Source organism: Poromitra crassiceps, assembly GCF_964638095.1.
Source record: "Poromitra crassiceps genome assembly, chromosome: 19".
NCBI lineage: Eukaryota > Metazoa > Chordata > Actinopteri > Beryciformes > Melamphaidae > Poromitra > Poromitra crassiceps.
The window spans coordinates 13,700,454-13,724,212 of NC_139646.1; the positions used below are offsets into that span (position 1 = coordinate 13,700,454).

General features: G+C 45.3%; 1 protein-coding gene across 1 annotated transcript; it reads right to left on the reverse strand.

Moving 5' to 3' along the window:
• Positions 1–334: 334 nt before the first annotated feature.
• Positions 335–23,717, reverse strand: sclt1 (sodium channel and clathrin linker 1). The gene is made up of 22 exons (XM_083656283.1): positions 23,677–23,717; positions 23,157–23,204; positions 22,979–23,046; positions 22,624–22,676; positions 21,999–22,071; positions 21,481–21,536; positions 19,721–19,856; positions 17,477–17,599; positions 17,211–17,276; positions 16,524–16,594; positions 16,164–16,254; positions 15,870–15,961; positions 14,282–14,459; positions 13,799–13,897; positions 6,605–6,676; positions 6,366–6,440; positions 5,401–5,543; positions 4,790–4,982; positions 4,230–4,426; positions 2,897–2,975; positions 706–801; positions 335–426 (listed from the first exon to the last, which is right to left on the reverse strand). Exons 2-22 carry the CDS (start codon positions 23,188–23,190, stop codon positions 367–369), a joined length of 2,055 nt encoding a protein of 684 aa, XP_083512409.1. The 5' UTR covers positions 23,191–23,204; positions 23,677–23,717; the 3' UTR covers positions 335–366.
• Positions 23,718–23,759: the final 42 nt, after the last annotated feature.

Genomic DNA, 23,759 nt, shown 5'->3' on the forward strand with positions numbered 1-23,759 from the left:
GTCCCATTCAAGTAAGGCAATATGGTTCAGCAAATCTCTCAAGGACATTGAAGACCGGTGTGTATTTAAAAAGCTTTAATTATTTGTCATAAGTTTGTATTACATACAATACATTAGGACTATCAACATTTCATCCTAACAGGTGAGATGCTATATATATATAAATGCCACAGCAGCATTGAGACAATTTAAGCAATAAATGCTTTCTCAAAGCATTGCTCAAAATGTTGCCTAGGGTAACACAGGTGGCTGGAACTCATGTGAACAAAGAGGACAGAGACCTCTGAACAAAAAAAACACATATATATATATATATATATATATATATATATTTGACCACTATAGCCGGCACAGTGACAGTCACTATCATACAGTCTCTGGATCCACCATGGCTGTTTTCCTTCGCTGCGACGCCAACATACTCAGCTGTAAAGACAGATGGATTCATAAAAGTGTTACTCATTCTGATATAAATATAAAAACATCCCTCAGTATTTGGTAGACAGGCTATATCAAGCCCCAGAATAATGCTTATCTTGAGTGGGTAGTGCTCATTTTGGACTACAACAATGAAACAGTGGTCAGCACACTGCACCATCGCACCACTTATTTCTCTATCAAACTAGTCCAATAACAAGAACAACGAAAGCATTCTGTGCTGAATGAGTGAATAGTCAACATACAGCAGCATTATTAACCTGTTACCTGTTGTGCAGCAGTGGCTGCCCTCTGTTCTGCCTGTGTCAGCCGTCTCTGGAGACGGCTGGTCTTCTCTTGGTACTCTGCTAGCTGCCTCTCATACTGCGAGCACGCACACACACACACACACACACAGCATCATGACAATCACTACTTACAAGTCTTGTTTTCAAGTAGTACATGGTAGTATGGAACCAAGCAACAGATGATGCAATTAACACCCTCCTGCATCCATGCCACAGGTGCCAGGCTGCTATTTGTAGCATACGACTCACAATCTGATTTCACCAAGTAACAGTTGTTCCTGGACCAACATTTCTTCCTAGTATAGAGACAGTTGGCATGTGTGGGAACGCCCACAAAATGTTATACTGCTGGCGCGTGAGTGGGGTAAAACCGCCCATATATCTCAATGGGATGACTCACCAAAGGACAATGCTGCGGCTCTAAACTACAGGTTTGGGGGTTCTAGTGCAGAACACAAGACGTCTGTTCAGATGTGCGTTTACTGCGGTGGTTAAATCCCCGATCGTGTCTGCCTGGGCTGGGCTATCAGCTCAATTCTAACTTTGCTGAATGGATAGAACGGGGAATTTACCCCACCCTGACCACGCGCCCAGCCAGGCTGAGCCAGCTAACCGAGCGTCTATGACGAGACATCGCCTCAACCTATGGGCCGGGAAAACCTCGCCCCCGAACTAATTTGATTGGTCACCGCAATTGCTTCTTCCTGAAAACGTACGGCAAGTAAGAATGTTTGGTTAAGATTAGGGCTAGGGTGTGAAAAAAGTGCAGCTCAGGGTGTGCTCGGTCCTTTGGCTTAATGGATAAGGTGTGCACCTTCCAATCTGAGGAGTGGGGTTTGACTCCCGGTATAACCACACATATTTTTATAAAACATTAGGGTTAGACATTAGGTTTAGGCAAGTACAACAATGTGGTTAGGGTTTGGGTCTGGTCGTGGTTAGATATGAAAACCCTAATCTTAACCACATCTTTTTTACTTGTCGCATGTTTTCAGGAAGAAGCAATTGCGGCGACCAATCAAATGAGTTCAGGGCGGGGTTTTCCTGACCCATACTAGGAAGAAATGTTGGTCCAGGAACAACTGTTACTTGGTGAAATCAGTTGGTGCAGCATACGACCAAAGACGATGGGATTTCAAGCAAGACGAAACCAACTTCAAATCACTTCCTGTCATTTTGGCACGTGGGTTTTCAAGTTTCAAGTTTTATTTGGATCCCCATTAGCTACAGCCAAGCTGCAACTATTCTTCCTGGGGTCCACCAAACAAAGATTTTACATGGTTAATGCAAATCTACATACATACTTACATCATAACACACAAACATACACTTAAACATACATGATGTAACATTACAAAACAAAAATCAACCTAAAAACATACAAAACGCACATACAAACAAGACAAAAGCTCCTAGCAGATCAATTACCGTATATAATCGAGCATTTTCATTCATGTTTTTCAAAAAAAAAAATATTCAGTCACAATTCACACACCATCCATAATCCATAATACACACAATAATATATATAATCTATATCTATATATGTAATAATATATATTACATATATATTATGTAATATAACATATCTATATATATACATATATATATATATATATATATATATATATAATATAAAATACATGTATATTTAAGAATTGTACACATTTATTTTCTCATGGCTCATGGCTTTCCCACGGACACGGCCACTAAGAGATTTTCGGCAGGTCTGAGTCTATTGAGTCAATGGGAAAAGTCAACATAAATATTCAGCACACTCTCCGAAGCCACATATCTTCTGAATATTCTGACAGTAAAATGGCATTTTTCATAACAGACAACTCAGGAGACAGTTAAACTTAATCAAGACCTGTCTCTATCTCAGCAACACACTCTCGTGAGATTTGGCAACAGGAACTCATGTTAGCAGGGGGAGATTAGCTAAAGCTACATGCGAAGTTCGAATAGTCTTATATATCAAATAAATATCTTAGTTTCAACTGTATTGAGCTAACAAGGAGCAGCTTTGTGTTTAATGCATATGTGTGGTTTGGGAACTCACGATTTCCATTTCACGTTAGCTTGCTAGGTCAGCACTATCCCCTCACCTATATTAAACTATATGGTATACTAGCAGGGTTGCAAGTGTGCATAGTGTGTGTGCTACAGACCTCAGCAACAGTATCATGGTCAGTTCCCAGTTGAATCTCTAGCTCTTGTGAACGTTGTTTCTGTCGCTTCAGCTCTGCCCTGAAACAAATGTAAAAAAGATATGAGCTAAGCTATGAAGACGAGATGTATCTGTCCTTTTGGGTTGTGTTTTGGTGTAGGAGTCGCCTGTGGACAGGTGTTGAAAATTAGCGTTCCGCTATAAACACTTAACACTGTGTACCTGGTTACTGTGCATACATGTATGTTACATCTCCAATGCTCTGTGATGTCCATATCAATTAACCTAACCTATATTTCCAATACTTCTCAGTGTAGTACAACTGTCGCCAAGGGCAAAACAACTCCAAGTGGAAAGTCAATTTCTGTTTCAACCACTACTGAAATCCTTATGTTACTCCACCTTTGCCACTACTCCGTTTTTGATCCAGTGTTTGTTGGAAAACTGATATTTGATCAATAAAAATCCTTAGGATATGGAATATGAGTGGCTTCATCATTTGAGTTGTCTCATTTCTATTTACAGTATGGTTGACTAACTTGAGGCTGTGAAGTTTGGTTTTGAAATCCTTCACAATTGCATGGTTATCCTATACTAGGGATGGACATTTTAAGTAATTTCAATATTCGAGTACTCTCATTAACTAATGAATGAGTACTTAAGTACTCGTTTATTAACGTAATTAATAATAATAGCATCCTTTTTTGCATACTGATATGGGTGATCCATGTCCGAGGGGAAACAAGCAGGACCAGTTTGGATACATTAAGCTATAGTTTTTTTTTATCATCTTACTACTATAATAAGGTGGCCCGGTTCCGCTCCGAGGCGCACAATTGCTCGAATAATATCACGGATGACATCACAATAGCTTGAGTGACATCACAATTTCTCAAGTGAAGTGACATCACTGATGACATCACAATTGCACGAGGGACATCACTGGTGACATCACATTTGCTCACATAGACAGATTGACACCCAGTCCCAAGGGAATTTCTGTCTTGTGCTCTTCTCCCTCCACCATTTACGCTCTCTCTCTTTAACCTTCTTTCCTTATAGAAGGTATGCAACCCCACTGGAACACGCCCCCTCAATCAGGGAATGAGTGTCAAAATGAGTGTCAAGTTCCTCCCTGAGCAGCAGGTGTCAGTTATCTAGGCTGATTACTGCATTCAAGCTCAGTCTTGCTGTGACTCAGTGGGCGTGACCCCACAGTGACTTCTGCCTCTGTGACATCACATGCATACCCTCTATTGTAACCTCAAAATACCACCACAGGGCTCTTACTTGAGCTGGTAAGTTTAGTCAAGATACTGCCACAGGGCTCTTACTTGAGGCTGGTGAGTTTAGTCTCAAAGGCCTTGGTCAGATTCTTGGCCTCCTCCTTCCAACGCTGAGTGACCCTCTGCTGTGCTGTGAGGAGGCGTGTCAGATCGGTGCTGGAGCTTCGACTGCTCTCCTCCAGCTCTCGCACCCTTGCATCCAGCCCTAGCTCCTTCACACTGTACTCCTGCTCCATCTGTGACACCTAGCAGGGGAGGAGCATGCGTACATCAGGGCTGGGCCCAATTCACTTTCAATTCAAACAATTCAGGAAGCCTTTAAATTACAAACAACAAAAACTGCTTCTCTCCCTTCCTGTCCATTCATAGTTTAGCTTCTGGGCCATTTCCCCCTTTCTCCCAAGTACACCCTGCAGTACCTCTACGTACCCCTAGTATGCGTACCCCAGTTTGGAAACCACTGGTTTAGCCCATTCCCATGCAGTGCTGCATCATTCCGTCTCTTCATCTCCTCCCTCCCTTCAACATCCCTCTTTCCTTGACTTAGTCTTTGCTAGTTGGCAGTCCTTGTAGAGTGCACCCAATCCCCCCCGCTCTCTCGCTCCTACATGTTGTTTGGCCTTCTTCTGGACCAGCAGGCTGGCCTTGCGCAGCTCATCCATCTCCCTGCGGAGCTGCAGGTTCTCCTGTTGCAGCTGGAGCCGCTCGTCACTGACGCTGGCAGAGTCGTCCCGGGCCACTGCCAGAGAGTCCTGCAGCCGCCGCACCTCCTCCTGGCACCGCGACAGCTCCTCGCTGTAGCTAGAGAGATGGACGATGGATGAAGAGAGGGAAGGGGGTTACAATACTTTCAAGGCTCTGTTAGTGTTGGTGGCAGATGGAGCCCCACGGGAATCGATCTCCCTGTGGCATTTCTAAAGGAGGAAGTAAAGAATGGAGTAAAGGCAAAGAACATTAGCTTCAGACAATCAGGGAGGAAAATGAACATGAGCCAGAAGCTAAGTGGTTGGAATTTTAGCTGGGGGAGGTAAGAGCCGCAGGTAAGAATGTCCATGTTATATATATATATATATATATACATATACTGTGTGTGTGTGTGTGTGTATATATATATAAATTATACATACATACATACATACATACATACACACACACACACACATACTGTACATACAGTATGTGTGACTACCCCACTGGATCACTCCAATTTGGCACTCACTCCATGTCCATCTTCTTGAGTTTGGTCTGGCTGCTCTGCAGAGTGATACCCATGTCCTCTTTCATCCTCTCTGCATCTAGACACCTCTGGTGGAGAGCATCTATCTTCCTGAACTCTGGCTCTGCCCTGCCCTCCTTGTATACCTGAAATGATCACCAGAGGAAGCAATACAACAATCAATATAATGTACACTGCCACAGTTCATTCACAAAGCCAAATATTATCAGTAAGCAGTGTTTCCGTTATCCGGTAATTGCCGGACTTGTACCGTTAAAAGTAATCAAAGTCCGACAAATTAAAATTTCCCGGACAAGGTCCGGTGAAATGATCTCCCTCAACACAATTTGAATTGTAATTTGTAATAGGCTCAAATTACAGTTCTTAAAGTTCTTCTTTTAAATAGCAAAAGCAGACCATAGCTCAATAACATGCAGTGGTCCAACTCGCTTTCAGAACTGACAATAGGCTAATTAAACCTCACAAGCTCAGCTGGAAATATTTGCTTTAAACTTTGAACTGATGGAAGAAAAGGTAAAAAAAATTAGGCGACTCGTCTTTCGTTTTTATCACTCATTGTCTCAAGACAACCCCCTGCAAATTCCACTGCGGGCTCCAAAGTCGGTGGAATTTGTGGGCGTTGTCTGAGACTCCGCACGCAAGGCAACGTGCATCAGCGTCAACGCTGTGTGGCATGGAGACATGAATTTCTCCCCGAAGCTTGCATTTTGGGTCGTTCTGTTTGATTGACTGGTCATAGAAGCATGATTGGTACAGGAAATGTATGGCAATCTCAAGATTATAGGCTATAGTATAGCCTAATTGTTTTGTTTCACATCTGTCCGTTAAAGTGAAATCCTCCAGGACACACACCTCCGGGACCAATTTGTTCTAGTGGAAACGTTGTCAGTAAGTAAGTATTTTGGACTAAGCTTCTTTTTATTTTGTGGTTTTATGAATCCTTTTACCTTCTCCAGTTCCTCCTCCACGGCTTTCCTCTCTCGCAGCGACCTCTCAATCTGAGACTCTTTATCTGCACACTCCTAGAGAGAACAGGTCAGTTCAGTTTAGGGAGGGAGGGAGGGTTAGAGAGGGATCTAGGCAAAATGAGACTCAAAAGAGATGAGTAGATAGGTAAAGTATGAAAAAGAAGTTAATGTGATGGTGGAGGGCCCGGGGTCTTGTCCGCAGTGGAACAGGTTCTTACCAGTTGCAAGGCGGACAGCTCCTCGGCCATGCGGACGATTTGAACGTTACACTGTTTACGCACATTGTCCACCTGAGAAACGCACAGACAAGCACACAAATTACAAAGAGCAGGGCTGAGCAATTCTGGGGGGCGCGGGCCAAGTTTGGCCTGTGCTCCATTTGTTTTGTCGCACCATGGTTTGACACACACACACACACACACACACACACACACACACACACACACACACACACACACACACACACACACACACACACACACACACACACACACACACACACACACACACACACACACACACACACAAAGCAGCTGATATTACTGTCTTTCAGAGGTAGGGGGCTAAATAACGCTCCAAAGTTAGGCTACATTTTGGCGAGGGAAAAACTGGCATGGCCATTTTCAAAGGGGTCTATATAGAATGGGTTCTATATGTAAGGTTAAGACTACGTACCTTGAGTTGCATGCACTTTCTGTCACATATGTTTATGCTTTTTTTTTTATAACTAACTGTTAAACCGAGTTTTTTATTTTGAAAATGTATTCTAGATTTAGATCAATGTAAATGGTCCATAACATATAATACATTTGTAACATAACGTCAACATTTATTTTGGGCCCACGACCCTCCATCCAGATTCATTTGTTGCCCTTCATAGGGAAGAATTTTGGGGCCTTGGACACCTCTGCTTTAGATGGACGGTAACTTATATGAGGCAAAAAATGGTACGTTGGAATGATTAAAAATGATAAAGGCTCATATCCCAGGGTATTACTTTGCTCCGTCCTGTGTTTTCACATCAGTGAAGATGAGAGAGTAAGGTGAGGAAATGGCCTGATGGGGCTGCATTCACTTTACCTTCATTCCAATCTGAGATACACCAAAGGCAAGGGAAGGTCTGCATTTTGTAGACAGTCAAATACAGCCAGACAGTTAAAACAGCTACTGTGGTGAAGGCCAGCCACAGACAGACAGCCAGACACAGTTAAAACAGGCTACTGTGGTGAAGGCCAGCCACAGACAGACAGCCAGACACAGTTAAAACAGCTACTGTGGTGAAGGCCAGCCACAGACAGACAGCCAGACACAGTTAAAACAGGCTACTGTGGTGAAGGCCAGCCACAGACAGACAGACAGACACAGTTAAAACAGCTACTGTGGTGAAGGCCAGCCACAGACAGACAGCCAGACACAGTTAAAACAGCTACTGTGGTGAAGGCCAGCCACAGACAGACAGCCAGACACAGTTAAAACAGCTACTGTGGTGAAGGCCAGCCACAGACAGACAGCCAGACACAGTTAAAACAGGCTACTGTGGTGAAGGCCACACACAGACAGACAGCCAGACACAGTTAAAACAGCTACTGTGGTGAAGGCCAGCCACAGACAGACAGCCAGACACAGTTAAAACAGCTACTGTGGTGAAGGCCAGCCACAGACAGACAGCCAGACACAGTTAAAACAGCTACTGTGGTGAAGGCCAGCCACAGACAGACAGCCAGACACAGTTAAAACAGCTACTGTGGTGAAGGCCACACACAGACAGACAGCCAGACACAGTTAAAACAGCTACTGTGGTGAAGGCCAGCCACAGACAGACAGCCAGACACAGTTAAAACAGCTACTGTGGTGAAGGCCAGCCACAGACAGACAGCCAGACACAGTTAAAACAGCTACTGTGGTGAAGGCCAGCCACAGACAGACAGCCAGACACAGTTAAAACAGGCTACTGTGGTGAAGGCCAGCCACAGACAGACAGCCAGACACAGTTAAAACAGCTACTGTGGTGAAGGCCAGCCACAGACAGACAGACAGACACAGTTAAAACAGGCTACTGTGGTGAAGGCCAGCCACAGACAGACAGCCAGACACAGTTAAAACAGCTACTGTGGTGAAGGCCAGCCACAGACAGACAGCCAGACACAGTTAAAACAGCTACTGTGGTGAAGGCCAGCCACAGACAGACAGCCAGACACAGTTAAAACAGCTACTGTGGTGAAGGCCAGCCACAGACAGACAGCCAGACACAGTTAAAACAGGCTACTGTGGTGAAGGCCAGCCACAGACAGACAGCCAGACACAGTTAAAACAGCTACTGTGGTGAAGGCCAGCCACAGACAGACAGCCAGACACAGTTAAAACAGCTACTGTGGTGAAGGCCAGCCACAGACAGACAGACAGACACAGTTAAAACAGGCTACTGTGGTGAAGGCCAGCCACAGACAGACAGCCAGACACAGTTAAAACAGCTACTGTGGTGAAGGCCAGCCACAGACAGACAGCCAGACACAGTTAAAACAGCTACTGTGGTGAAGGCCAGCCACAGACAGACAGCCAGACACAGTTAAAACAGCTACTGTGGTGAAGGCCAGCCACAGACAGACAGCCAGACACAGTTAAAACAGGCTACTGTGGTGAAGGCCAGCCACAGACAGACAGCCAGACACAGTTAAAACAGCTACTGTGGTGAAGGCCAGCCACAGACAGACAGCCAGACACAGTTAAAACAGGCTACTGTGGTGAAGGCCAGCCACAGACAGACAGACAGACACAGTTAAAACAGCTACTGTGGTGAAGGCCAGCCACAGACAGACAGCCAGACACAGTTAAAACAGCTACTGTGGTGAAGGCCAGCCACAGACAGACAGCCAGACACAGTTAAAACAGGCTACTGTGGTGAAGGCCAGCCACAGACAGACAGACAGACACAGTTAAAACAGCTACTGTGGTGAAGGCCAGCCACAGACAGACAGCCAGACACAGTTAAAACAGCTACTGTGGTGAAGGCCAGCCACAGACAGACAGCCAGACACAGTTAAAACAGCTACTGTGGTGAAGGCCAGCCACAGACAGACAGCCAGACACAGTTAAAACAGCTACTGTGGTGAAGGCCAGCCACAGACAGACAGCCAGACACAGTTAAAACAGCTACTGTGGTGAAGGCCACACACAGACAGACAGCCAGACACAGTTAAAACAGCTACTGTGGTGAAGGCCAGCCACAGACAGACAGCCAGACACAGTTAAAACAAGCTACTGTGGTGAAGGCCAGCCACAGACAGACAGCCAGACACAGTTAAAACAGCTACTGTGGTGAAGGTCCAGCCACAGACAGACAGCCAGACACAGTTAAAACAGCTACTGTGGTGAAGGCCAGCCACAGACAGACAGCCAGACACAGTTAAAACAGCTACTGTGGTGAAGGCCAGCCACAGACAGACAGCCAGACACAGTTAAAACAGCTACTGTGGTGAAGGCCAGCCACAGACAGACAGCCAGACACAGTTAAAACAAGCTACTGTGGTGAAGGCCAGCCACAGACAGACAGCCAGACACAGTTAAAACAAGCTACTGTGGTGAAGGCCAGCCACAGACAGACAGCCAGACACAGTTAAAACAGCTACTGTGGTGAAGGCCAGCCACAGACAGACAGCCAGACACAGTTAAAACAGCTACTGTGGTGAAGGCCAGCCACAGACAGACAGCCAGACACAGTTAAAACAGCTACTGTGGTGAAGGCCAGCCACAGACAGACAGCCAGACACAGTTAAAACAGCTACTGTGGTGAAGGCCAGCCACAGACAGACAGCCAGACACAGTTAAAACAAGCTACTGTGGTGAAGGCCAGCCACAGACAGACAGCCAGACACAGTTAAAACAAGCTACTGTGGTGAAGGCCAGCCACAGACAGACAGCCAGACACAGTTAAAACAGCTACTGTGGTGAAGGCCAGCCACAGACAGACAGCCAGACACAGTTAAAACAGCTACTGTGGTGAAGGCCAGCCACAGACAGACAGCCAGACACAGTTAAAACAGGCTACTGTGGTGAAGGCCAGCCACAGACAGACAGCCAGACACAGTTAAAACAGCTACTGTGGTGAAGGCCAGCCACAGACAGACAGCCAGACACAGTTAAAACAGCTACTGTGGTGAAGGCCAGCCACAGACAGACAGCCAGACACAGTTAAAACAGCTACTGTGGTGAAGGCCAGCCACAGACAGACAGCCAGACACAGTTAAAACAGGCTACTGTGGTGAAGGCCAGCCACAGACAGACAGCCAGACACAGTTAAAACAGGCTACTGTGGTGAAGGCCAGCCACAGACAGACAGCCAGACACAGTTAAAACAGGCTACTGTGGTGAAGGCCAGCCACAGACAGACAGCCAGACACAGTTAAAACAGGCTACTGTGGTGAAGGCCAGCCACAGACAGACAGCCAGACACAGTTAAAACAGCTACTGTGGTGAAGGCCAGCCACAGACAGACAGCCAGACACAGTTAAAACAGCTACTGTGGTGAAGGCCAGCCACAGACAGACAGCCAGACACAGTTAAAACAGCTACTGTGGTGAAGGCCAGCCACAGACAGACAGCCAGACACAGTTAAAACAGGCTACTGTGGTGAAGGCCAGCCACAGACAGACAGCCAGACACAGTTAAAACAGCTACTGTGGTGAAGGCCAGCCACAGACAGACAGCCAGACACAGTTAAAACAGCTACTGTGGTGAAGGCCAGCCACAGACAGACAGCCAGACACAGTTAAAACAGCTACTGTGGTGAAGGCCAGCCACAGACAGACAGCCAGACACAGTTAAAACAGCTACTGTGGTGAAGGCCAGCCACAGACAGACAGCCAGACACAGTTAAAACAGGCTACTGTGGTGAAGGCCAGCCACAGACAGACAGCCAGACACAGTTAAAACAGCTACTGTGGTGAAGGCCAGCCACAGACAGACAGCCAGACACAGTTAAAACAGCTACTGTGGTGAAGGCCAGCCACAGACAGACAGCCAGACACAGTTAAAACAGGCTACTGTGGTGAAGGCCAGCCACAGACAGACAGCCAGACACAGTTAAAACAGGCTACTGTGGTGAAGGCCAGCCACAGACAGACAGCCAGACACAGTTAAAACAGGCTACTGTGGTGAAGGCCAGCCACAGACAGACAGCCAGACACAGTTAAAACAGGCTACTGTGGTGAAGGCCAGCCACAGACAGACAGCCAGACACAGTTAAAACAGGCTACTGTGGTGAAGGCCAGCCACAGACAGACAGCCAGACACAGTTAAAACAGGCTACTGTGGTGAAGGCCAGCCACAGACAGACAGCCAGACACAGTTAAAACAGGCTACTGTGGTGAAGGCCAGCCACAGACAGACAGCCAGACACAGTTAAAACAGGCTACTGTGGTGAAGGCCAGCCACAGACAGACAGCCAGACACAGTTAAAACAGGCTACTGTGGTGAAGGCCAGCCACAGACAGACAGCCAGACACAGTTAAAACAGGCTACTGTGGTGAAGGCCAGCCACAGACAGACAGCCAGACACAGTTAAAACAGCTACTGTGGTGAAGGCCAGCCACAGACAGACAGCCAGACACAGTTAAAACAGGCTACTGTGGTGAAGGCCAGCCACAGACAGACAGCCAGACACAGTTAAAACAGCTACTGTGGTGAAGGCCAGCCACAGACAGACAGCCAGACACAGTTAAAACAGCTACTGTGGTGAAGGCCAGCCACAGACAGACAGCCAGACACAGTTAAAACAGCTACTGTGGTGAAGGCCAGCCACAGACAGACAGCCAGACACAGTTAAAACAGGCTACTGTGGTGAAGGCCAGCCACAGACAGACAGCCAGACACAGTTAAAACAGGCTACTGTGGTGAAGGCCAGCCACAGACAGACAGCCAGACACAGTTAAAACAGCTACTGTGGTGAAGGCCAGCCACAGACAGACAGCCAGACACAGTTAAAACAGCTACTGTGGTGAAGGCCAGCCACAGACAGACAGCCAGACACAGTTAAAACAGGCTAATGTGGTGAAGGCCAGCCACAGACAGACAGACACAGTTAAAACAGGCTACTGTGGTGAAGGCCAGCCACAGACAGACAGCCAGACACAGTTAAAACAGCTACTGTGGTGAAGGCCAGCCACAGACAGACAGCCAGACACAGTTAAAACAGGCTACTGTGGTGAAGGCCAGCCACAGACAGACAGCCAGACACAGTTAAAACAGGCTACTGTGGTGAAGGCCAGCCACAGACAGACAGCCAGACACAGTTAAAGCAGGCTACTGTGGTGAAGGCCAGCCACAGACAGACAGCCAGACACAGTTAAAACAGCTACTGTGGTGAAGGCCAGCCACAGACAGACAGCCAGACACAGTTAAAACAGCTACTGTGGTGAAGGCCAGCCACAGACAGACAGCCAGACACAGTTAAAACAGGCTACTGTGGTGAAGGCCAGCCACAGACAGACAGCCAGACACAGTTAAAACAGCTACTGTGGTGAAGGCCAGCCACAGACAGACAGCCAGACACAGTTAAAACAGCTACTGTGGTGAAGGCCAGCCACAGACAGACAGCCAGACACAGTTAAAACAGCTACTGTGGTGAAGGCCAGCCACAGACAGACAGCCAGACACAGTTAAAACAGCTACTGTGGTGAAGGCCAGCCACAGACAGACAGCCAGACACAGTTAAAACAGGCTACTGTGGTGAAGGCCAGCCACAGACAGACAGCCAGACACAGTTAAAACAGGCTACTGTGGTGAAGGCCAGCCACAGACAGACAGCCAGACACAGTTAAAACAGGCTACTGTGGTGAAGGCCAGCCACAGACAGACAGCCAGACACAGTTAAAACAGCTACTGTGGTGAAGGCCAGCCACAGACAGACAGCCAGACACAGTTAAAACAGCTACTGTGGTGAAGGCCAGCCACAGACAGACAGCCAGACACAGTTAAAACAGCTACTGTGGTGAAGGCCAGCCACAGACAGACAGCCAGACACAGTTAAAACAGGCTACTGTGGTGAAGGCCAGCCACAGACAGACAGCCTGACAAGCAGCACCGCAGTCAAAGCCTTCATTAACAGGACTAAACACTTGATGAAGAACACCCATTAATAGACCATTAGTCACTGAGTCTCCACCTGAGGTTAGGCAGAGGGGAAGTGCACTGCACTGCTTACAGCTTATTACAGTGTGTGTTAAATGAGGCGAAAATAGAGCAACCGGTTTGAGTTTCCATGTACAGCTAATTAGTAGTATTGTAATTTTTTTCTGTGGTTATTTTCAGTGTTTATTTCTTTGAGAATTTAAGTATGTAGAGTTGGCACCAAATATCTTAGTATTAGTCAGTAGTACCCATAAGTAGTGGCTAGAGGGCCATACAGCATTCCCCACCTCTTTCCTGGTGCGGACGACAGCATCCTGGATCAGCTGCTTGATGGCCTCCTTCGTCTTCTCCAACTCCTCCATCTTTCGCTTCTCTCTTAACAGGGCCTGTAGGGAGAGAATACACACAGACAGACAGACAGACACACACACACACACACACACACACACACAGACAGACAGACAGACAGACAGACAGACAGACACACACACACACAGAGGGACAGACAGACAGACAGACAGACAGACACACACACACACACACACACACACACACACACACACACAGACAGACAGACAGACAGACAGACAGGCAGACAGACAGGCAGACACTTCAGTGGGTAAAGATTGACTGTGATGATGGGGTGTGAAGACTTGTCAGAAAGAGACATTGACAGAGGAGCAGACCTAGTCGGTGAACAAGGCTTAAGGAGGGGAGAGGGAGACAGAGAAAGAGGGGACGAGATTAAGAGGAAGAGCGGCTGCACTTACCTGGTCTTTGTGTAATGTAGCATCCTGGGCCAACTGAACGCTCTCACGGACTTTGGCCAGGGCTTCATACCTCTCGTCCTCGAGGGAGGCACAGCGCCCCTGGAGGTCGCCCACCTGTCTCTCCCACGCCGCCTGCTCCCTGCGCACCGCCTCCGCCTCCTGAGATGCAGCTTTTAGCCTGGCCATGAAGGGATGGAGCAGGAGAGAGGGACAGAGGGGAAACAGAGTTGTTGCTCAGCATTGGGGGAGAAATGCGTAAATGACAAACAGGGTTCCCACCATAGCCCTGGTGTAAAATTCCATGACTTTTCCATGACTTTCCATAGTCGGAGAACGTCCATAATGATCTAAAGTGTTCTTCCTCGCTGGTAAATGTAAACACAATCTGGTACAGTCCTAGCCTGATAACAGACTGAATTGTCAACTCATTACACTCATTTCCACCTTCTAGTCTGAGATGACCCTCTGTTTGACACATTGCTATGAGGGGATCCCGCCAGGAGAATTCCATTCTCCCTGACCAATCGCTAGAGACCAACGTCTCAGCCAGAATCTTACGTTTGTTATTCCAGTCAGAACGTAAAAAATAAAACATTGCCCCTTCGAATAAATGTCTTCCAAGCAGTGTGCCATTCAGATTTCAATGTAATTGGTACTTCTAATCAAGTTAAAGGAGAATTCTTGTTTTTTACACCCCAGACCTTATTTCCAGCTTAAAATATGATGTTTTCCTCACCCAAATAACTTTGGTGTCATTCCCCTAGCTAGGCTGCTAACACAACAGAGCGAGTCAACTCTGACCTGCCCCGGATGTGCTTCAGAAGAAGCAGTGAGAAGCGCTTCTGTTTGGTAACAGAAGAAGAAGAGAAAACCACAGAAGAAGAACATGAGCACATCATCCGGGGCAGGTCAGAGTTGACTCGCTCTGCTGTGTTGTGTAGCTTAGCAGCCTAGCTTAGCATATAGATATGATCTGATTTCAAGATTATGGATGATTCAATTCAATTGCCGCTCATATGGAATAAGGCCATATATCGATTACAAACAGCAGCGGGTGATAAAGTGGGAGGTGTTATCTATGTGACGGACACTCGGACAGCAAACAGAGCAGGCTGTCGGCAGCACAGGAGGTTTGTTACATAGCTAATTCATGTTCTCATAATTATATAACAGCCATAGTGAACCGCGATGTGACAGAAAATACGTTATTTACAGTGTGAACGATGTATGCCCCGTTTACGCCCATTTTGGCCAGTTCCAGGACTCTACTCAGATCTGAATATCTTCTAGGGGGATCAGAATGACACCAAAGTTATTTGGGTGAGTAAAACATTATATTTTAAGCTGGAAATAAGGTCTGGGGTGTAAGCAGGCAAAACTCAACTCCGCGGAGTGGGCGGGGTCAAAGGTCTGGACCCAGGCAAGTAGTCCTATAAAGTTACCCAATTATAAGATTCCCCCATATCCCATGACTTCCCAAGAGAATGTATTCGATTCCCTGACAATCCCTGTTTGGAATACACCTCTCAAGATTCCATGAGTGGGAACCCTGGACAAGGTGAGACGATGGAAAAGAGGCTGTGTTCACCTGGCCTCTAACTGCCCCAAGGCTGACTGAAGCTGCTGGAGCCTCCTGTCTGCAGCCTCCTCTCGCCCTTCAGCATCAGCCGCCTCTTCCTCCTGGATACACACACATGGTTTTCAGAGTGTCCTGGACCAGTTCTCCGCATTGGATTCCACACACACACACACACACACACACACACACACACACACACACACACACACACACACACACACACACACACACACACACACACACACTTTTTTTCTTCAATAGAGGGTGAATTACAATTGAGACTAATTGAATGTCTCCGCCCACCCGTCTCTGTATCTGCTCCTGGACATTCTGTAGCAGTTTGGTCATCTCTTCTACTTTGGCTGTGGCAGTCCTCAGTTCAGTCTTGGCCTGCCTACACCAGGAGAGAGAGATCATTACTGTTGAAGCAACTTAAGAACTCAAAACTGTATCTTCTAAAACATAATTACAGTATATAGAATGGTGGCTATTTCAACAATGGCCACAATAGTCTGCTGTAGCACTATACTGTAGTAGTGGTAATTTAGGATCTTCTGTCTATCAGTTACCTGAGCGTGCATAGCTGCTATTCCATTTTGGCTCTAATGTATGAGAGCAAGATTTTGGCGGAAGCCATTTTGGATCTACAGGCTATCTAGTTACCTGAGCTGGCTGCGTACCACGTCCATCTCTGTGCTCTGCTCCGTCACTGTCTTCAGGAACTGTTGGTTAGTCTGTGTGTGGCAAGAGATACAAGATTGCCATTGGTGAGCCATAACTCCAAATTTGACCTCGAAACTAACTTTCCCCTCAAAACATCTCTCCCCAAACCGTTTTGTCCTTTTGTATAGATGCTAAAGGACACTGACACAAAGTCTGTCGTTCTCACATACAGGGGCTGCGTGTATGAAACGTCAGATAGAGAAAAGCCCAAGGCTTGCCCTCTCATTAAAAATGCATCACAAGGATATAGTATTACTCTGTGCTCACATGCTGTATGGTGATGCAAGTAGGCAGCAGGTGTGTGTGTGTGTGTGTGTGTGTGTGTGTGTGTGTGTGTGTGTGTGTGTGTGTGTGTGTGTGTGTGTGTGTGTGAGAGAGAGAGAGAAAATATGTATAATAGTGAGTGCCCCATAGAGGAGAGGCTAAGGTAGTTAAAGGATTACCCAGCGTGCCAACAGACCATTATACAACAAGGACAGTTTTGGCTAGCTAGAGAAGTGATTTAGAAACTGTTTCACTTAGATTCAAATTTAATTATTAGATCAGGGTTCATTTCTGAGAAGTGCACGATCCCATAGCCAATTAGACGGCAATAATTTGACAAGCTTTTAATTGACCATCACTTACTGATTCCATTTTCTGATTGGCCACTTGAAGTTTGTGACTGTGCTGCTGGAACTGAAGAAGCTGATCCTGGCGAGGGAAAAAATGCCATTCAAAAACATAATAATAATAATAACGACAATAATAATAATGTAATTATCGCATGCTTATATCAAGCATTCTGTGAGGCTGAACTGCATTCATTAACGGCATTTCCATGATAATGGCTCCATCTAGTGGTGAATAAGAGGCAGGCAGCTGTGTGCTGTACATGTTGTTGTGGGCCGCACCTTGAGCTGCTGTCGCTGAGCATCATGGAGGTGTCCCTCAGACATGCTCCTCTGGTACAGCTGCTGGAGGCACTCCAGCTCCTGGGCTGCTGTCTGCCACAGCTCCAAGGCGCGCTCCCGCTCCTACACAAGCACATAGGTCGCTATGAATGTTCCAATGTTGAATCCCTTACACGTCAAACATAACTGATTCTAAAACTATTATTTGTGTGTGTGTGTGTGTGTGTGTGTGTGTGTGTGTGTGTGTGTGTGTGTGTGTGTGTGTGTGTGTGTGTGTGTGTACGCACACATTTCTGCATATATTGAACAGTCGCAGTATAGGGACAAGAAAGACAGGGCAGAGAGAGGAGAGAGTGTCGCTGTACCTCAGGCATCCTCAACCTTTTTCATCTCAAGGACCTGTCATTTAGTCCACATTAGGGCCACAAAAATGCCTGTCTGTAATGTACGTTGAGACATCACAGAGAAACTACGATCAAAACAGTGATTCTTCTATCTATCCTATATCTATATATAAATGTGTCAATGTGGACTCTGTCTGTTTCGAGATGCCTAGTATTCTATCATCGTGGTGACTTCTTGTACATCAAATAAGGGTGAACTTTTGATGTTTACATTTTTCCATGCCTGAGTGAGAGCAACTGTAGCATGATTTAATTTCCCCTCCGGGATCAATAAAGTTATTCTGATTCTGATTCTTAACAATTCATTTGCTGGGTAGCACTGCCCTAAAGGAGTGGTTTTCAATTTTTTTCACATGAACGACCCCTAAACGGACAAAGATTAGACCACGGACCGCCATTTGATAGGATTTTCTCCCACGGACCCCATATGATAATAAGATTGATGCTTTTAGATGTTTTATTACAGAAAGTGTATAAAACCCATGACCAAAATACTCATTGGGCTACTTATGAATGGAACTATACCGAAAATAAATTACCCCCTTTTGGCTGCGGACCCCCTGGAACCCCCTCAAGGACTCCCGGGGGTCCCCGGACCCCCATTTGAGAACCACTGTGTCTCACGGCTACTGGGAGAGGGGTGTAAACCAAAACAAGAAGAAGACTGTCTCTCTAGTTGTTTGCAGCATGTAAATATTATATTATAGGCCACGGGTTCTCAAACTTTTCAGACCAAGTACCACTATGTACCTACCGAACCAAATTACACAGGGACCACTTCCACTGCGGATACCAGCAATGTTTTCTTGATAAAATAATATTGGATTTTGTATCAGAAAGGCTAATTAACAACATACATACTGGTTGGACGAACATACTGGTTCCAAACGAACACACACACACACACACACACACACACACACACACACACACACACACACACACACACACACACACACACACACACACACACACACACACACACACACACACACACACACACACACACACACACACACACACACACACACTAGGCTGTGAAAAAAAGAGGACCCTTTTGGGGGGAAAAAATTCCCCTTGCCTAAATTTGGAGCGTTATTTAGCTACATTCCTGACAAGCTAGAATGACATGGTTGATGCCTTAGGACCTAGGACCTAGTTTCATATGATACCTGAAATGTCGCCCTGGCTTTAAAGCTGAGCCCGCCTCTGAAAGTAGATTTTCAAAATTGTGATATTTCTGAAAATCTGCCCAAGTCTACTCCTCAGTGTCATGTGTACAGATCCTTTTCAAAAAATTGGAATATCATGGAAAGTTAGTTTTTTTCCTTTCAAAAAGTGAAACTTTCATAGATTATAGATTCATTACACACAAAGTTAAATATTTCTAGCCTTTATTTGTTTTATTTTTCATAATTTTGGCCTACAGCTCCAGAAAACCCCCAATACAGTATTTCAAGAAATTATTATAGTGTGAAGAAAATCAGCAGTTACTTCACAGTTATGACTGACTCCAGCCTGAGTCCACTCCCTCTGAATATCTGCCAAATTTTTTAATCGTCTTTGCTTGACAATCCGCTGAAGTCCGCGGTTATCCATGTTATTTCCATGATATTAAATTTTTTTGGAAAGGATCTGTATACTGTATGTGAAAACTGTTGTCTGTATTTTTTTGTGTGTGCAATTCTCTGGCGGACCACCAGGCGGACCACAGTTTGGGAACCAATGTTATAGGTGATCAAATAAAGAGACAAGTAGAAATGCTGTGTAGTCCCACGGTGCCTAGCTGGGTGTGCAGTATCAACTGTTGCTGTAGTTCAGCAACAGTTGCTATACAGACCTGTTCAGACAGTTGGATCTGTTCTTGAAGGTTTTTGATGACTCCTTCTTCCTCCAGTGTGCTGCCCTCTGCTCCTGATGCCCCCGGCAGGGCCTGAAGCTGCCTCTCCACCGACTCCCTCAGCTCTGCATGCAGCCTGGGGAGGGCGGGGGTTAAGAGTGGCAAAACGTAGAAAAAGGGCAAGTTCCGTTACATGTTAAAATTGTTTTTGTTAATTATTCATTTTCTACTTAAAATGTACAACCTTGAATACATTCCATGAGCACTTGATTACCGGCACACTTACACACAGTAATTGGCTGTGATGGTCAGAATGTTTTATGCTCCTCACTTTCTCCTGAAGCTCTGTTGTGTGCCACACAGGCTGGGAACACATGGCCCTCTCCCTCTGCTGAGCGCTGCAAAGTCTCTCTCTCTCTCTCTTTCTAGCCGGGACTGTTGCGGCGCTATTACGCCTCGCCTCCTGTTTAAAAGTCACTAGGACCGAATGGCGTGTCATTTTGTTACACCTTTCGTTCCACCAGTGAAGGTAATATCAGCCCCGAATCGACATCTGTCTAAAAGGAGAACCCGGGAAGACGGGAATCTCAGCTCATTCATTAAAAAAATGGCAGGAGTGATGGACATGATCTCTGTTATAAGGATGGAGAGGCTCAGATCCTTGAGAACCAACTCATTTAAAAAGTTTCTAACTATTTGGGACCCGTTTCTGGCCTACCTCGACGAGGTTAGGGGACGGGGGGTTACTTGCCCGGCTGGCTTCTGTTGGACGCCTTGTGTGGGACCCCATGCGCGACCTCTTACAAGTATATAAGCACCTTATATGGATGGTAGCACCACATTATGATAACTGTTGATATATGTGTGTTTTTTTCCATTACTGTGTCTGAGCTTGTTCATTTTTGTTCATATATTGTTAAAATTGGGGGATGGGGGGGTGGCAGGAGGACTGAGGGGAAACCAGCCCTGAGATTTAACTTGTACTATCAGAAATAAGTTAACCAAAGCATATATGAATCACTACAATACAGCAGTGGAATCAAAGGAATGCAAATAAAAAACACTGTTACTGCAGTCTCGCCTGTTGTGTGTTCCCTTATGAAAACTATAGTATCCCTGCGCATTTATAGCCTAGTATATATAGCCTATATGCCAACAAATCCATATAGGAATATTATAACCTGTGATGAGCTGTAACCTCCACAGCCACACTGATCTGTTGTGTCTGTTTGTATCCATTCATTTAAATTCATTTTTGAGAGCTGTCCATTGTCTGGCCGTTGTTCATTTACCAAACACGCGACGTTCCTACTGTTTGTTATTTTTTTAAATCTGCAAACACATTGACGTTAACAGCTCAACGGACAAAAGTCTATCCATCAATAATTCTGTCTGTTGACAGATCAGTGCAGCCCGCATTTACTTTTAACGTACCCACACAGTCACTCATTATTCTATTCCATTGTTCATGATAATGCAAGTTAAAAAATGATGAATATCTCAGTCATAAACTCAAAAAAGAAAAGCTCAGTTCTCAGGTCTCCTTTATTTCTATAACTGCTCTCCAAGTGATAATTCACAAATAGTCACTCCGAGTGCCAGGGCGCACTCTGGCACACAAACTGGACAATTCGTAAATTGGCAGCGCTGTTGGAATAGCGTTTAGTTATTCAGAGCACTACACTCTCAGGGCAGCAGAGCGCACATGGTAGCATGTTTCGACAAGGCAGCATAGATTACCAGAACAAGACTCTTCCTACCTTTCATTCTCCTTGACAACCCTCTCCAACTTCACTTTGACATCTGTCATCTGCGCCTGTTGATTAATGTGTGAAAATAAAGATTCAAGATTATCAAGTGTGCCTGCTGGCTGTGGTAGGTCAGTTTAACAGGTTTCCACTTGTAATAATCTAAGGGGGGAAAATAAAGAAGAAGAATAATAATAAGAAGAAGATGAAGATCAGATATGCAGTAATAATTTAAGACAAAATTATAATTTAAAATCAGATTTGCAGCAAAGAGACAAACATGAATTAATAAAGTATTCCTAGCAAATACCAGCTAAAATATATTACTTAACCAAACAAACCAATGTCAACAAAAGTCATTCTATTAATCACTCAGCTCTACATTTGAGAAATCCTTGAAAATAACCTACTACCTTCTCGCACTCATAATACACATCTCACTCACAATGTGCTTTTAAAACAACTATTTGTTGTGTTGTTGTGTGTTCTTAATTGTTTGTGTATTTGATAGAATCATCCCATGTTTTCACCTGGTGTCTCCGCAGCTGTTCAGTCATTTCGTCCATATGTCGATCATACTCCGCTATCAAAGGAGCCATAATACTGTAACACAGATGCAGAGCAGGGAGAATAATGCTGTCACACCCAGAAAGATATGTTCTCCTTAACTCCACCAGATTGTCATAAAAGAATGCTGTGCACATCTCCACTCATGGTGGGGTGTCTTAAAAATTTGAATATACTCTGGTCATGTCCTGGAAAATAAGCAACTGGTGGAAAAAAAATAGCGAACAAGTCATATTTGATGTTGTTAAGACAATTCCCAATCACTGTGAGTGTGAAGTTGTTTATGGTGGGGTCAACAACTGAACTCATGGAGTCAGGTCTCTCCTCCTTTCAAATGAGATGGATTATCTTGGCTAGCCTGGGTAAACCCAGCCTCCACGTGACCTGCTCTCAGTCACTACACCTAGTGACTGAGAGCAGGGTAAGCCTGAGAGCAGGTCACGTGGGGGATGGGTTTACCCAGGCTATATCTTGGCCATCACAAGCAACTAAGCGTATTCTCTTGAGACATTGGAAAAAAGACTAAAAAAGTGGGTAACATACTGACTTTTGTTGTGAACTCAATATCAATGTGCAGCTATAACTGACCTTCTGTCTGAGATCCAGGGAGCAGGAGACTCTGCATGACTTGTCTCCTCAACCTGACAGACAAAACAGATCAGAGACGCTTTGGAGACTGTCAACATTGTGTAGCATGGAGTAGTAGTAGCCCCATCCAGACTACCCTTGCACTTTTTATTTTATTGCAGTAATAATGTACCCAATATACTGGACGACAACCAAATGTACATTTCTTCTGTTTGTCCTGAGATGACTCACCAAATAGCTTTAGTTGAGTAGTAAAACCACGTTAGTGGGCATACAAAGGCGATTGTAGTTGTGATCGAACATACTAATGATGTGATCATCTAAACACACTAATTTTATGATAATGATGCTGTACCTGAGCTGGTGTGACTTGAGAGCGTCGCCCATCCTGATACTGGCTGAGAGCAGAGTTTAACCTTTGAACTGAAACATACAGATACACGCACACGTTTCCCCACGGTGTAGCCACTTGACGAATATTATAATCAAAGTTTGTTATAGACGAAGCTGAAGGACGCCTCGTCTGTCCTTACCTTGATCACGCAAAAACTCATCTTCTGCTTGCATGCTGGAGTCGCACTCTGTAAGTTAACGTTATCGAAGCAGAACAAGCTTCGTTAGCAAGCTGAAATGACCATTAATAGCTAGTTAACCATACACAAACGTTAAAACAGAGACATAACGCTACATACTTTGTCGAGCAGTTTTGTCAGCGTACTTGTCAGATACTTTTATAAACAGCCTGTCAGATGCAGTCAGCTAGCAATCATCTAAGTTCAACTAACGTTAGCTAGCACCAAAACCGATGAGTCAAAACGTTTAGCAGGTTTAGCCAGCATTGGGTACTATAACGTTAGCTACGTTAGCAGTAAACGCTTAGCAATCTCTGCCAACATTAGCATTAAACCAACCCTGTGATTAACGTTACACAAACAGATAATTTGCAACAGTCATATTTGCAGGAAAAATGACGAATACAAGTTATGTAATGTTTGAAAACGATGTGTTTTTATCCGCATTTGTTTAAAAGACAAAACATAAGAGCAATTATACCTTAAGCTAAAGACAAGTTGAGGTCCGCCGTCCGTTTGAAGTAAACAAATGCCAACCAATGGGAACCAAGTTGTGCACCTCTA

What these genes read in the sequence shown, in the direction of transcription:
- sclt1 (XM_083656283.1), bottom strand. Translation starts at nt 23,190, where the DNA reads ATGCAAGCAGAAGATGAGTTTTTGCGTGATCAAG. An exon ending in CTACATTACACAAAGACCAG is followed by an intron (nt 13,898 to 14,281) that starts GTAAGTGCAGCC and finishes CTCTCCCTACAG; the next exon opens with GCCCTGTTAAGAGAGAAGCG. An exon ending in ACCATGATACTGTTGCTGAG is followed by an intron (nt 802 to 2,896) that starts GTCTGTAGCACA and finishes GCGTGCTCGCAG; the next exon opens with TATGAGAGGCAGCTAGCAGA.